The 14,143-nt window shown below is 39.7% G+C and overlaps 1 protein-coding gene across 1 annotated transcript in view; it reads left to right on the forward strand.

The window, feature by feature from the left end:
- Window positions 1-2,151: 2,151 nt before the first annotated feature.
- LOC306848281 (serine/threonine-protein kinase WNK2-like) overlaps window positions 2,152-14,143 on the forward strand; it is a 104,779-nt gene continuing 92,787 nt past the window's right edge. The window contains exons 1-2 of the mRNA XM_079382736.1: window positions 2,152-2,360; window positions 3,254-3,945. Coding sequence (XP_079238862.1) covers window positions 3,352-3,945 — 594 coding nt within the window. The 5' untranslated portion in view covers window positions 2,152-2,360; window positions 3,254-3,351. The remainder of the gene's footprint in view (window positions 2,361-3,253; window positions 3,946-14,143) is intronic.

Consider the following 14,143-nt stretch of genomic DNA (forward strand, 5'->3'; position numbering starts at 1 on the left):
CATCATGTGACACTGTTTCCGGCTCCAAACTGAAATCAGATGCCAAAAGCAAACAACAAACAGTGCTAATATACACTCTTAGAAGAGAGTTTCCACCCCTGGATTAAAAAAGAAGGTAATTGTGACAATTTATCTCACAAATCAGATTTTTTTTCTTGCAGTTCTGATTTTATATCTCACAAATCAGAGTTGTGAGATACAAACTTGCAATTGCGAGAAATAAAGTCAGTATTGTGAGATAAAAATTTGCAATCACCTTTATTAAATGTTACAAAACACTTATGATATGTAAACTCTGAATTGAAAGAGATTCAGTCTGAATTCTTTGTCGATTGAGAAGAACAGTCAGAATTTTGTGGCTTCTCTACACAGTGTCCTGATCTTTATGTCCATACTCAAATCTCAGACGGTCAGACAGTGATTCATCTTTTATGAATGTTTAAAATATTGATAGAAATGGAAATGAGAGGCTTGGACACAGAACCAGAATTCCTTATGTCACGACTTAACAAGCGGACAGCTTTCCCCTGGTTTCACAGACAAGGTTTAAGCCTAGTCCCAGACTAATGTAAATCTGAGCTGTTTCAACTGAAAGAAACTTGCACTGATTGATCTTAAAATATATCAATGTCTTTGTTTTGACGCACACCAGTAATTGTTTTTTCTAAGGCATGTTTATAAAAATGACTTTAATCTCCTAATTGAACTATGGCCTAATCCTGGTTTAAGGTCCTTGCACACTGAGTCCAACATTTTTGTATTCGTCATCCTTTCATATCAAAATGCTTGCTACAGATATGAAAAAATATAGAAAATCAAACCTGATCCATATTTTTTTATGACGGAGTAAACTTTCAGAGGCAGTGTGTAAAGATGATTGACACAACATGAGGTTGTATTAATTTTGTAGTGTGTGAAAATTGTGGACGAGAATTTCCAGCCCGATCTCACGGCAATTCGTACATATTTTACGAGGTGGCTAATTCGTACGAATTCGTACGACCTCACTCGTACAAATTCATACGACTTTTGCTTAATTGTACGTATTTTACGAGTTGCCAATTCGTATGAATTTGTACGAATGACCTACACCTAACCCCGTCCCTAAACCTACCCGTCACTGGGGTTTAGACGAATCGTACTGAATCGTACGAGTGAGGTCGTATGAATTCGTACGAATTAGCCACCTCGTAAAATACGTACGAATTGCCGTGAGATAGCGTTGGAATTTCAGACTCAGTGTGACTTTTAGTCTGTGAAACCAGGCCTTGGCGTGACAAACAAATTACAGTAATAATGATCAATTAATAATTTAATAATAATAATAATAATTTGTTTAATTTCCACTAATAATTTATCAGTTTGCACTGGCTACCAATACCTGCTCGCATAAAATGTAATGTTTGCCTACAGAACCACCACCGGCTCTGCACCCCTTCAGCTAAATTCAGTACTTCAGACGTATGTGCCTCTAGAAGCTTGCGTTCTGCAAGTGAACAGCGCTTTATTGTTCATCACAAAGAGGCACATATACAATGGCCGAGAGAGCTCAATGCGCTGCAAATAGAAAAAAAGCACCAGCAAATTAAGAAAACATCTTCATCAGTTTGACAGCAGGTGTTGCAAATGCTCACAACGCAACCAAATAAAGAAACACGCTGCCAATAAAATTATTTATTTGGTTGCGTTGTGAGCATGCTTCTTAAAAAATAAAAGAAAATAACACTAGCTTCTCTATTCTTTTTATATTCTATCTATTTGTTTTCTTTTTAATTATTATATGATAAAAAAAACCTTGCTATGTGTAAGCTAACTGAGACTTGTCACTTGCATATCTGCTCTTTTGTTGGTTTTGATTGCTTCTATTGTCATCATTTGTAAGGCGCTTTGTATAAAAGTGTCTGCTAAACGAATAAATGTAGAAATGCACCAATGTGCATGAGTTGAATGCATATGGGACACTTTTAAGGATCTGTTCCCTTCTCGCTGTTGCTGTATGGAAAAGAGTTGCTTGGAAATCCTGCGAAATATCTCCTTTTGCAGAATGTTCCGTTTGGTCTGATCCTGATGTGAAGTGAGAGGTGAGGAGGAGGCAGAGGAATGTTGGGGATGATCCTGTGATTGGAGCAGCGGCGCTGGGCGTGGAGCAGCATTCAGAAGCGCTGTCCACGCGAGGAGGTTTCCAGGGATGGCGAGGTGAACAAGGTGCGGCGGAGCTTCGAGGCGATACTCCCGCAAATGCGCAGCGCGTGATCTATCGTGATTTATCGGTGGTCAGCGCGTCATCTCTGCGTTAAACACCGCCGCTGCTTTAAAGATCCGCCACCGTCAAAGCGAGAGCGACGCTTGAGCTTTCTCATGTGAGTTACCCATCATCGCTGCTTTATGTTTGATGCATATGACGGAGGATATTATAGCTGTGGCACCTGCAGCAGCTCGCGCTCATCATCATCATCATCATCGCTTCACGCGTTCATTCGTTTGCAAGACGCATTACTGGGTAGATATCGCAGGCTTAACGAGGGATTGTGAAGCGTTTAGCAATTCTGACGTTACCGCAATATTTTACAGCTTTAAAAATATTCTAAATAAAAACCAGCGTCTTTAACATTTAATTATTATGATTAAGCCTTCGTCCATTAGATTAGCATTGCTTAGCATTTAGAGGCCAATCTCTTAAAGTGGCATTTGTTCATGCGGTGAATATGTATCATGTTTCATAGCACCTCGTTTGAAAAAAATGATACTGAATCCTTTTTCTGATCTGATGGTTTCGGGTTTGTTTGTTTTTAAATCTTGTTTTATTACACTTTTGCAAAAAGAGGTGAAAACATGCTCAATGCTTATACATAAACTGTTTAATATGATTTTATTGTATTACTTTGGAACATTTTGACAATAACCTACCGCTTGATTGTGCATTAAATTAAGAAACACGTAAAATATTTGTCATTTTATGTGCCTTCTGTTTATATAATATGCAAATGTGTGCTTATTTAATGATAAAAGGTCCCACGACCTTCGGGGCCCAACTCTTTGTCCACTAGGCCACGACTGCCCTAAAAGGAAAAGGACATTTGCACTGGTGTCAAATAAAAAAATAAAAATAAATGACACCTGTGTGCATGTGGTGCTTTCTGTTGGCAAACGTGGCAGGTTATTCCATGCATACAGAAATTAAGATTTATTAGCAGTCGTGGTGTAACCTGAAACTGAATATGATTCATGATTGATGAATGTGTTGTTCCCACAGATGGATGTGTTATCGCTGATGTTTGGGAAAATGTGTCAATGCTGCCTCTCCCCTGCGATTCAATCCTGAGCGGCACAAACGTGTGACTGATTGAAACCATGGAGCCCAAACCTGACTGCTGCGCCTCATCCGTGCCCAACTCTCAGTGCGAGCTGCAGCTCAACATCTACGAGACCATCAGCGAGGGGAACGTGAATAAGCTGGAGAGCTCAGCTCTGGTGCGTGCCGGCAGCGACCCCAGCTCCTATCCCTCCTCCAAGCGCCAGAGGTTCATCCGCAGGAGCCTGTGGTTCACCGATAATGATGAGCCCCAGGCCGACGACTGCAACCCGGAGAGCGAGGAGCAGAGTAAGATGCTCAGCATCAACCTGAGGACCATTGTGGACCGAACTCTGGCTGTTAGATCCGGTTTACAGGAGGGGTCGAGCACGGAGAGCCAGAAGGCTCAGAAAGAGCTGGAGAGCGGACACGCAGACGAGGAGCGAGCAGAGCTCAGAGCGGACAGCGGAAAGACTCACATTAAGGCGGCCAGCGAGGAGAACGAGGAGGAGGCTGAGATGAAGGCCGTGGCCACCTCTCCCGGCGGACGCTTTCTCAAGTTTGACATCGAGATCGGCCGCGGCTCCTTCAAGACGGTCTACAAGGGCCTGGACACAGACACCTGGGTGGAGGTGGCCTGGTGTGAACTTCAGGTGTGTTTCCACATGCTCTCATTGTTTGGTGTGTGCATGTGAAGGGATGGTGATACCGTGGTGCTTTCTCTGCTGAAAAGACCGGTTTAAGGTAGGGCTGCATGATAAATCGGAATGAAACCGCAGAAGCTGTGATTGTCATGCGCATCTCTCAGTGAAGCACGGTTCTGTGATCAGCAGTAAATCTCCATCTGAAGGCCAGAGAAACTTCAAATACGCCCCGCAGAAGAAACCCAGGAGATCCCTATAGCGCTAGCTGAATAAATAGAAGATTTAATTGCTTTCATTGAGTCAACGTGACTAATTTTGGCTTCACGTGCTATCAGAAATGTCCTATTTCCCACTTATGAAGTCATGATTACGAGCTTGTCGTATTCAAGTGGTGTATTGCTCTTATCTGAACGATCAAAAATGGCAGATTAATTCAAGCTCATTTCTGCCTTATCAGGAAAATCTGCCCCAAAACGCGTATTCGCGTTTGTCGGGCTCAGAGGGTTAATGTCGGAAAGAATAAAATGTAGCTTCCCATTGGTTGACAATCATATAAACATTCCCCGTGCTATACATGCAGTTTGCTGACAATTCTGGAATTTTGGTCAAATACATGCTTATTTCACTGCTTATAAGACATACAATGTGCTTCGAATGATCGTTCATATCTAGCCTATCAACAAGACAAGGGATGTAATTGTTGTGAGAACAGCATTGACAGCAGCAATGGTTGTCCCCTTCACCATGTTTAAAGTTTATGACCCGCCCAAATCGGAAACTCTGGTATCAAAATTATTTCCGAATTATTCCCAGTAGTAAATACGTCTTGAGAGGCCGTTCACATCCAATTTCTGATTAGAAAACTCATATTTACGATAATTCTGACAGCACATGAAGGCAGCATAATAAACACACAACTAATATGATGTATCGGAGTTCTTCTTATAATTTTCATTATAATAAAGTATATAATAATGCAATGCTTAGAATACTATGAAATATGTTGCATGCCTTATTCTGTGTAAGAAGCCACATCATCTCACAGAAGGATTTATTTCAAACACTCGGCTGATGTTATGAAGTGAGTTTGGAGTAGAAACGTTATTAAATGTGATATTTTCACGTGCTTTCAGATGGAGCAGCATTTACTACACAGAGCCGTAGTTCACTGAGAAGCTACGCAAGCAGCTGTCATTATCGCAAACGATATCTTCACGCGATTATATCATCTGTGATTTTTTGTGTGTAGCTTGTCAGTGAACTATGGCTCTGTGTAGTAAATGCTGCTCCATCTGAAGCCAGGTGATGGAGATTTACTACTGATCACAGAACCGGCTTTACTGACGAGATGCGCATGAATATTGCGTTCGATTAATCGTGCAGCCCTAGTTTAAGGGCATGTTCACACTTGGCCTGTTTTTGTGACAAGAAAAAGTTGACAAGCGCTTTTTTAGTAAAACAAAAGTTTGGCAGTGTTTTGGTCACAAACAGCAGCCGAGGGCTTCTTTTGTTGCTATAACAACAGCTGCAACAGTAGCTGTGTGCTGCAGAAATGTCGAGAAGGTTGGCTCTTGCATTGGCTTTTGAAGTTAACGGGGAGGGTAATGTCGGTTCACAACGACGTTTGTGGGTGCACGACATTATACAGGGAAGGAAACAGTATGGTGCTTACAACAATTTAATCCAGGAGCTCCGGTTGGATGATGCGCATATTTTAGACTAGATAGTTTTGTGCTCATATTATACAACTTGTGCTTCTTCTAATTTTTTTGTTGTTATGGAAACGACTCGTTACGTGCTTGTCATTGGTCAGCTGTCAAAAAGGCGCTTGACATAGGCCTTTTTTTCCCAGAAAATTTGAACTTTTTTCAACTTGAAAAGACGCTCTGAGCTGCAGAAAAAGACGCCGGCGGTGGCGTTTTAAAAAGCGCTCTGGACTTTTTTGAAAACACGGTTTACTCCATAGGATTATAATGTAAAACAGACGCTGGCAGCTTCAAAAAAAGACGCCAAGTATGAACATAGCCTTAAGGGTGTATTCACACCAGGAAAGTCCGCTAGTTCTTGCTTTGGTCCAGACCAAATACTATGTTGATTTTTTTTTAAAAATTTTTTTGGTGTGGTTCCTTTCATACTGCCCTTTTTACAAGGGAGCCACAAATTGTAAAGAAAACTGTTATCTCGTTCTTTAGCCTGGGTTAGTAATCCTGGTTACAAGCACTTAGAAATAATTTCTCAAGTTGAAGTAAAAGTAATTATTAGAGAGAGTAAAAGTACTATTCAATGAAAACACCACTTACGTAGCAAATAACCAGTTTGGCAAAATAATGATGAAGTCAGTGAAGGGTTTTATGTGTTATGAAAGATGCATTATTTGTGAGAGATGGCATGCATCTCACTGTAATTTTTTAAATGAACAAATTAAAAAGCCATCTGTCAGAAGATAAACAGTAGTATGTCAGTAATAGTTTACTGTCGCAGCATGGTGTAGAGATGGATGGTATCATATTGTACTTGATGATTGCCATGTTGATTCAAGTACAGTAGTTGCATATTAAGCCATGCCCAAAAACCATGATAATGTCACATGATTGTAAAATATTTCACCTGTAGTACAGAATTATTTACATATGTTGAATCGTCTTCATCATTGTCCAATGATAAATACATTTTCAGGCTTGGTTTCAGTTGATTATACATATCTGCCTCATCCAGTGCTGTATTCCTGTCACTTTTTGTTGTGAAAAAAAAGCTTCAGACAATTCACTCCATGAGTGAACAAAACAAAGCACTCAGACTGAATATGTTCAACATGAAACAACATATACAAGATGTTCAATGGCAAATATTGGGTGTAAAGGACTACAAAGCAGTGCGAAGCCAGCTGTCCTCTTCATAAATCCTGAGACCCAATGCTAAACTCTCAGGAAGGGTGAACCTATGCTAGTTTGCCCTGTTAAATGACAAACAATGAGGACATGCAGACAAAACAGACCAGGCCACATAATGAACACAGTCAGTCTAAAAACCAGATTCCCCTGCAGACGCCACAATCAGAGAAAGATTCGTGAAGGCACAACAGTTGCATTGGTCTATTAGGCTCCTCTCAAACACGATGTTAGAGGGTCAGCTTCTGGATGCTCTTCTCACAGCGAGCCGTGATCTTAAGGTGGTTTGGTATGCTGTGATGAAGCGTGTGGAGCCGTAACGTTATCCTGACTGGATACCGACAGCTTGAGCGAACGCGTAAAGCAATAGAAACTCTGGAGGTCAGAGATCAGTCAAGTCAGTCTGTGATCAAAAGTGTCTCATCTCTTTCTTTCGGTGCTCTTTCTTTTATTATCTTCTTCATTATCTAAGTTCTTAGTTCTTTTATTTGAACTCAAATCAATAATGTTCAACCTCAAATCAATAACAGACGAAGGCATACAGTGGTTTGTTGATCATTTTCATCAACCATCACAAATCACTCTTATTTTGACACAACCTTGTTTTGTGTGTTAGCCAGCTCAAAATATATATGCATCTTTAAATCAGCATCAAAGTTTAATACAACACAGAAAAGCAAATGTTTAAGGCTTGAAATCATATACATGCAAGGTTTTTATCGTTGAGCCCTGTAAAGACGTTCAGATGATTTTAACACCTCTTGGAATGCATGTGAAAACATTTAGCAGAGCCTCTTCTCATCGGTGTGTGTTTGCTCTGTCGATAAGCATCTGTAGCTGCAGGAATGTGGCGTCGCTGATGGAGATCTCAGACCCACAGAAACACATACTTCAGTCGTGTCCGAGTTTGTCTGCCCGTGTGTTTGGGGTGGATTTGGGGTAAATACGCAAAACACTGCAAACTAGGTCAGTAACTGTTGTTCATTTAGTTCCTAAGAGTTTGGGCAATGGACCATGTTGAGAAATCGTTCTTTTCAGATCCGCTGGCCTTTTGCTGCAGGGACCTTCATTTAAGGGATTCAGACAGTACTGACGACTTTGCTTTATATATGAGATCTTTTGAAGAGGTTTTGCCTGATGACAGATTGTTGATGATATTATTGGCATGTCAGGGTGTTTTGGTGCAGCTGTCCACCGATCCTCCTCCGTCACGCTCTCTGTCTGGATAGTGACCACACACTGTTCCGGCAGCATTGATTCCGGAGCACTGGCCATTCATTTTCTCCATAGGCACTTCAGAGCATAAAAAGTTGAGCATGGCGCTAGCAACAACAAGATTGTGGGTTCGATTCCCAGGGAATGCATGAACTAATCAAATGCATGCATTAAATGCAATGCAAGTCACTTTGGATAGAAGCATCTGTCAAATGCATAAATATCTAAATTCATAAACAGTTGTAAGACTTGGAGCAATCTTACATGTTGACATTATTAGGTAAATTAGCATGCATAAAATCAGCACAAACATACACTTGAGCTGTGTTACAAATTCAGTCTGTCTCTATTCAGGATTTGGCTCTTTTGCTTCTGTGAATTTCCTCGTCATAGATCTCATGTCAGAATGCCAGAAAGCATTTTATGGAGTGGATTGTGGCGTCCTCGTGCTTCAGTCAAATCTGTTAATGGCCATCTGGCATCCTGCCTGACTGATGAAGCCACATCAGGTGAATTTGTGCTGTGTCAACAGCGCCGCGCTCACACAGACTCATGGGAAATGCACTGAATGGACCCGAGCTGCACAAGCCCTGCTGCCAGCGCAGGAGGACAGGAGAGGAAGATACGGATATGAATCTCAGACATGAAACAGCCTACATCACTGCAGATATTGCACTGAATTGAATTTGACAAGCTATGCAAAGATGGATTTACAAATCAGTTTGTGTTTCATAAGAGAGGCTTAATAGCTGCCCACTGTTTTTTTTTCACCAAATGCAACAAAAAATATAATTGTCACATGACCTCATCTTATTGCATGTGAGGCTATGATCTGTGCAGTCGTGCTGGTTTATTGTGAGATCTTAGAAGGGAGGATGCCAGCTGTTCAGATCACTTTTACTCGGTTCATGTTCAAAGCGCTGTACGGGTCACAGATTGCAGGGTTCATAAGGCTCTTGTTGAAGTGATGTTCTCCAGTTCATGACTCACACCTGTCCTCCATTCAGCCCTTAATTAGTGTGTCACTCATCCAGGTCTTTAAGCACGTGTGCCGTCTGTTTGATGCCCAAAACTGCATATTTTCCAAATCGACTAGTCAGGAACGTTGTCTGAGAAGCCTGTTGATCTGAAGGAAGCCCAAGGTTGATGGTCATGTCCACCAAAGCTGAAGTTAGGATTGAGAAATTACATTTATTCTGCAAATCAGTTCTTTTGAAATGTACAGTTCAATGGATCAACAGTTCATTTGTGTCATCACTCAAAATTTTGAAAAAAAAGTCAGAATGTTGATTTCTGTGTAAATGTGGCTTTCATTGGGGTCAAGTCTTAAAATTATATAAATTTCCCTTAAACAAATACCAAACATGACTTTGTAATTTTCAAATAGTATTCATTGATGAAAATGAACCAGGAGTAGGGGTAGAGTGGGGACGGTTGCAACAAGGGGCAGCTTATTTCTTCAATCAGGAATGAGCTACAGTGATGATATTCATACTGCGCATGCTCCGTTAGCTCCTCATCCTTCCAGGGAGAAATCAGCCACATGTGACCATTCCTGCTACAAAAAATCAGTTTCATGGTAAAAAAGGTATCTGTTTGTGTGAAGCATTGTAAAAACATAACATCTGAGTTATGGTTCACATTGTTGCAACCGTCCCAACATGCTGTCCCTTACTACAACATTGATTTAAAAGCTTGCCATAACATTACATAATTGTATTTTTGGATTAATAAAGACCTTTTAAGTAAATCTAGGTTAAAAATCTACTTACTTGAAAATGTTTTTCCATTTACTATTCTTTGGTTTTATACAGCCAATTTAACTTATTGAAGACCTTGTCTGTGCACAAATAAAATAAAGAAATTGCAAAATTATATTCAAGAATGATTTTAATTACATTTTAATGAATGTTGCAACCATCCCCTGTTGTGGTTCAGTTGCAACATTTCAATGTCTGTTAGTATAAATTGTACGTATATTGTCATATGTACACATGTTGCAGCAATGTGGGTGAGTAGCAGATAGATGTGGCTTTATTGTATTCACATTTTGGCTTTGTAATATAAGCAGTCTCTGAGAAACTAAAGGAAATGCAAAAAGTGTTGCAACCATCCCCACTCTCCCCGATCTGTTTTTGGCATTTGTGGATGCAGAAGTCCAAAAAAGTGCTTTAAATGAAGCACTGAACAGTTAAATAATTGAATTCATTTAAAATTGAAAAATTGAAGAATTACAAGCAAATCTTTTTGTTAACAGTTCAGATCCTTATTAGTTTGACTAGCCCACAGCTGAAACAAGACCAAGCCAAGGAAACATGAAGTTAGCAGCTGTGTTCATCCGTGTCGAAGGACAAGAAATAAGGATGCTGCTGTTGTGACTGCAGCGGGAGACCAGAAAGTGGTCGTTCACGCAGGATGTGTTACTGTGCCCAAAAATAGCTGGAGTGAACAAAACAGAACAGAGCCGAATGCACCATCCTCAAACAAGCCTAGACACGAACACCATTCGTTTCTGATTCTAAACTCCTCATAGCTCAAGTGTAAGGTCTTGATGTGTTTTGGACCCGGACAGATCAGTGATGCAGTAAGAGACCTCCTCAAAATCTGTTATGTAAAGACTACGTGAAACCCAGTTTACTCTTAGAATTTGCTGTGTTTCTTTTTTTTTATATTTTTTTTTTATTATGCAAACAAACATGCTATTTACAGGTGACAAATCAGATACAGAGTAACCAGGGTCAACAAAACATACATGACAGCCAACATGGTTTGTGTGAGTATGAGTGTGTGTGTGTGTGTGTGTGTGACTGGGTGTTGGGTTTGGAAGTATAACTAAACAAAATAATAAAAAATTAAATAAATTAATTAGAATTTGCTGTGTTTCTAAATGAAGCACCAGGACATTCCACAAGAGAACAGAAGGTGAATGGAGCCGGACCTGTATGGGAGGGACATTCTAAAGCGCTTAACGTGAAAAACACTTAACGTGGCTTAATACATTAAAACGGTGGTTTTAAAATGACCAAACTCAATAAATATTGTTAATAAATCATACTATGTACAGAGGAGCAGATATAAGCCATAACACGAACGCAACGCATTTATTTACGCGTTAAACATTTTCCTTATAACGTTTTTTTATTTGAGGAAAACGCTTAACGTGGCTTAATGCATTAAAACATGTTTTTAACAGACCAAACTCAAGTTAAATCGTTAAATACATAATGAAATAATTAAATACATAAATAAATGCAGAAATGTAATTTCTTTATTTACGTATTTCTTTATTTATTCATTTATTTATTCATTTCCTCCCTCCACATTTCATTTTCAGGGTTATGGTTGTCGGCACGTCACTCAGTGGGCGGCATCACCTTTCAAACTCGATTTCTTTGGTCTTTCTAATTTAGGTGCCTTTTTCTTGTTTTTCGCATCACAAGCTGTGGCTGAGTATGGTACAGTAAAAGATCTGTTGTTGACTCTTGCAGATGAAGTTGTCAATCAAAACGTTGACTGACATAATTTTAATTCAAGAGATGTTGGCTGTACGTGTAAACAGAGCATATTCACACCGCACGCAGGGCAGAAGCAGCAGTGCTGCGATCGTTTCGGCACTGAGTCTAGTTTTGCTGCACCGCTTACGCTGAATTAAAGCCACAGTGTGTTGTTCTTGATCAAAATTGACCTGATTAACTTGAAAAATGGTACTTTGATGTCATACACCAATCGGTCTGCACACGCAAACAAAGCCAAAACCTAGATATTTTAGGCAATATAGAAATCCTGGTCAGGACACGTCCTGGGAAAATGGCAGGTATGGTCACCCTAAAGAGGGGCACACGTCGCATCGAAACAGAGTATGCTGGCCATATCATACATCTAAGCACATGGCACACATTGTTCAGAGGAGAACACTGGAAAATACGACAGAATTGATGATACTGGTCTGTATTTACAGTACACAAGCCACGGTTCAGCTGCGTGCGACAACACTGCCAGAATTAAAGCACAAGAAAAAGGTGTCTAAATTAGAAAGACCAAAGAAATCGAGTTTGAAAGGTGATGCCACCCACTGAGTGACGTGCCGACAACCATAACCCTGAAAATGAAATGTGGAGGGAGGAAATAAATAAATGAATGAATAAATAAATACTTAAATAAAGAAATAAAATTTCTGCATTTATTTATGTATTTAACGATTTAATTATATATTTCAACATTTTATTTATTTAATTTTTAGTCATTTGTCCCTCCATATTTGTCTGTACATAGTATAATTTATTAATAATGTTTATTGAGTTTGGTCATTTAAAACACTGTTTTAAATCATTAAGCTATTAAGTATTTTCCTTGGGAAGAAAATGCTTGACACGTAATTAAACACGTTGCGTTCTTTATTCTGGACTCATCTGCTTGTCTGCACATTATATGCTTTATTAATATTGTGTTTACTGAGTTTGGTCCTTTAAAAACATAGTTTTAATGCATTAAGCCACGTTAAGCGTTTTAGAATGTCCCGTATGGGAGCTTTTCCAAGCAGTGGTAAATACGTAAATACGTAATTTTCTGAAAAACATACTTTTTTTTGTTCTTATAGGCCATTTGTCCGGCTTTTCACAAAATTTTATTACGTCATTTTTAAGCCATGCTGACAAAAGAACATGGAGTTCATGCTAATTAGTCCAACCGCGGGAATGAATTTAACAGCAAAATGGACGTGAGGCTATATCTTCGCATGCTTTAGCATATTAAAACCAAACTTGGCGTGTGTTATAATAACCACAACCTGAGGGCACCTGCACAGTTTCAGCACAGCGCCACCTAGTGGTCAGGAGGAATGGCAAATGGCTATATTTGCATAGAACTTCTGAATGTTTTGGCTAAAAATCACAAGACTGGGGGTTTTAAATTCAGTGTGACTTACCGAGTCAACCGATATCCAATTTTCCCATTTCTGTCATTGTGATTTTTTTTTCTTTCATGAAGTGATATATTTTATGAACACATTGGCGTATCGTAATGAAACTAGGTGTGTGTCATCGGCACCATGCTCTGAAAATATTTTGGTGCAGCACCACCTTTTGGTCAGTTATAATGTAATTAAAATTTTTGATTAGTTTGCCTGTTGTCATGAGACTGGTCTTTATAGATTCCATGGATCATACAGAGAACTTCGATACCAGTTATGCCACTCCGCGTCGTGCCTAACAACGCCTCTTAGCTGTTATAAATTCACTCTAAACCACAGCTTCTTCAGGCTTATATCAGAGATCTATTTGTGCATGCTGATTAACTTTCCCAATTAGTGTTGATTTTTAGATAGTGTTTAGATATTTATAATGACGGCGTGTTTAAAATAGGCCCTGGAGCAGATTTGACATCATCATCATTCTGTCAAAAGCTGTTCACTTAAATACAAAGCTGATGAAATTCATATGATAAACAGACTCTTCAGAATCTGATAACAGAAGCTCATTACGGTCCGGTTCTTCAGACAGACAGATGCATCATACCTCTGGAAGTGTCTAGTTGCAGTGAAACTCCAGCATCAGCGTGTGTCATAGAGACTCTGGTGGAGGTCAGGTTTGTGTCGTTGACCTCTGACCTAAGCGTTCACTGGGCTGATTGTTCTGATGTGTGGAATCGGGTCAGTGGGTCAGTCAGGACTGCGGTCAGACTCAGTACAATCAAAACGCCTCCATTCAGGGCCGGAGTAAAGCGCTGAGGTCAGTAGTGCACTGAAAGCCACCGAGTTCATGACATTGACTGAAAGATGCTTCAAACTCGGCAGCATTTGCACAATGCATTATCTAAACTCAGTGTTGGGGAGTAACTAGTTACATGTAACAGCGTTACGTAATTTAATTACAGAAAAATGGGTAACACTTTATTTTAAGGTGTCATAATGCAGAGTAATTACCTAATTATGTACTTATCGGTCTGTAACATATGTGTAACAGTAGCTGCCTATTACATCTACATAATTACAAACTATAAGTACAGGCTGTTCCATAACTTAGTTACATTGTAAGTAAATTTGTTTCATGTAAGTACAACGGCTACTACTAAGAACTTATCTAGGTAATTACTCTGTATTATGACAC

The sequence above is a fragment of the Barbus barbus genome (genome assembly GCF_936440315.1).
Source record: "Barbus barbus genome assembly, chromosome: 28".
In the NCBI taxonomy this organism is placed as follows: domain Eukaryota; kingdom Metazoa; phylum Chordata; class Actinopteri; order Cypriniformes; family Cyprinidae; genus Barbus; species Barbus barbus.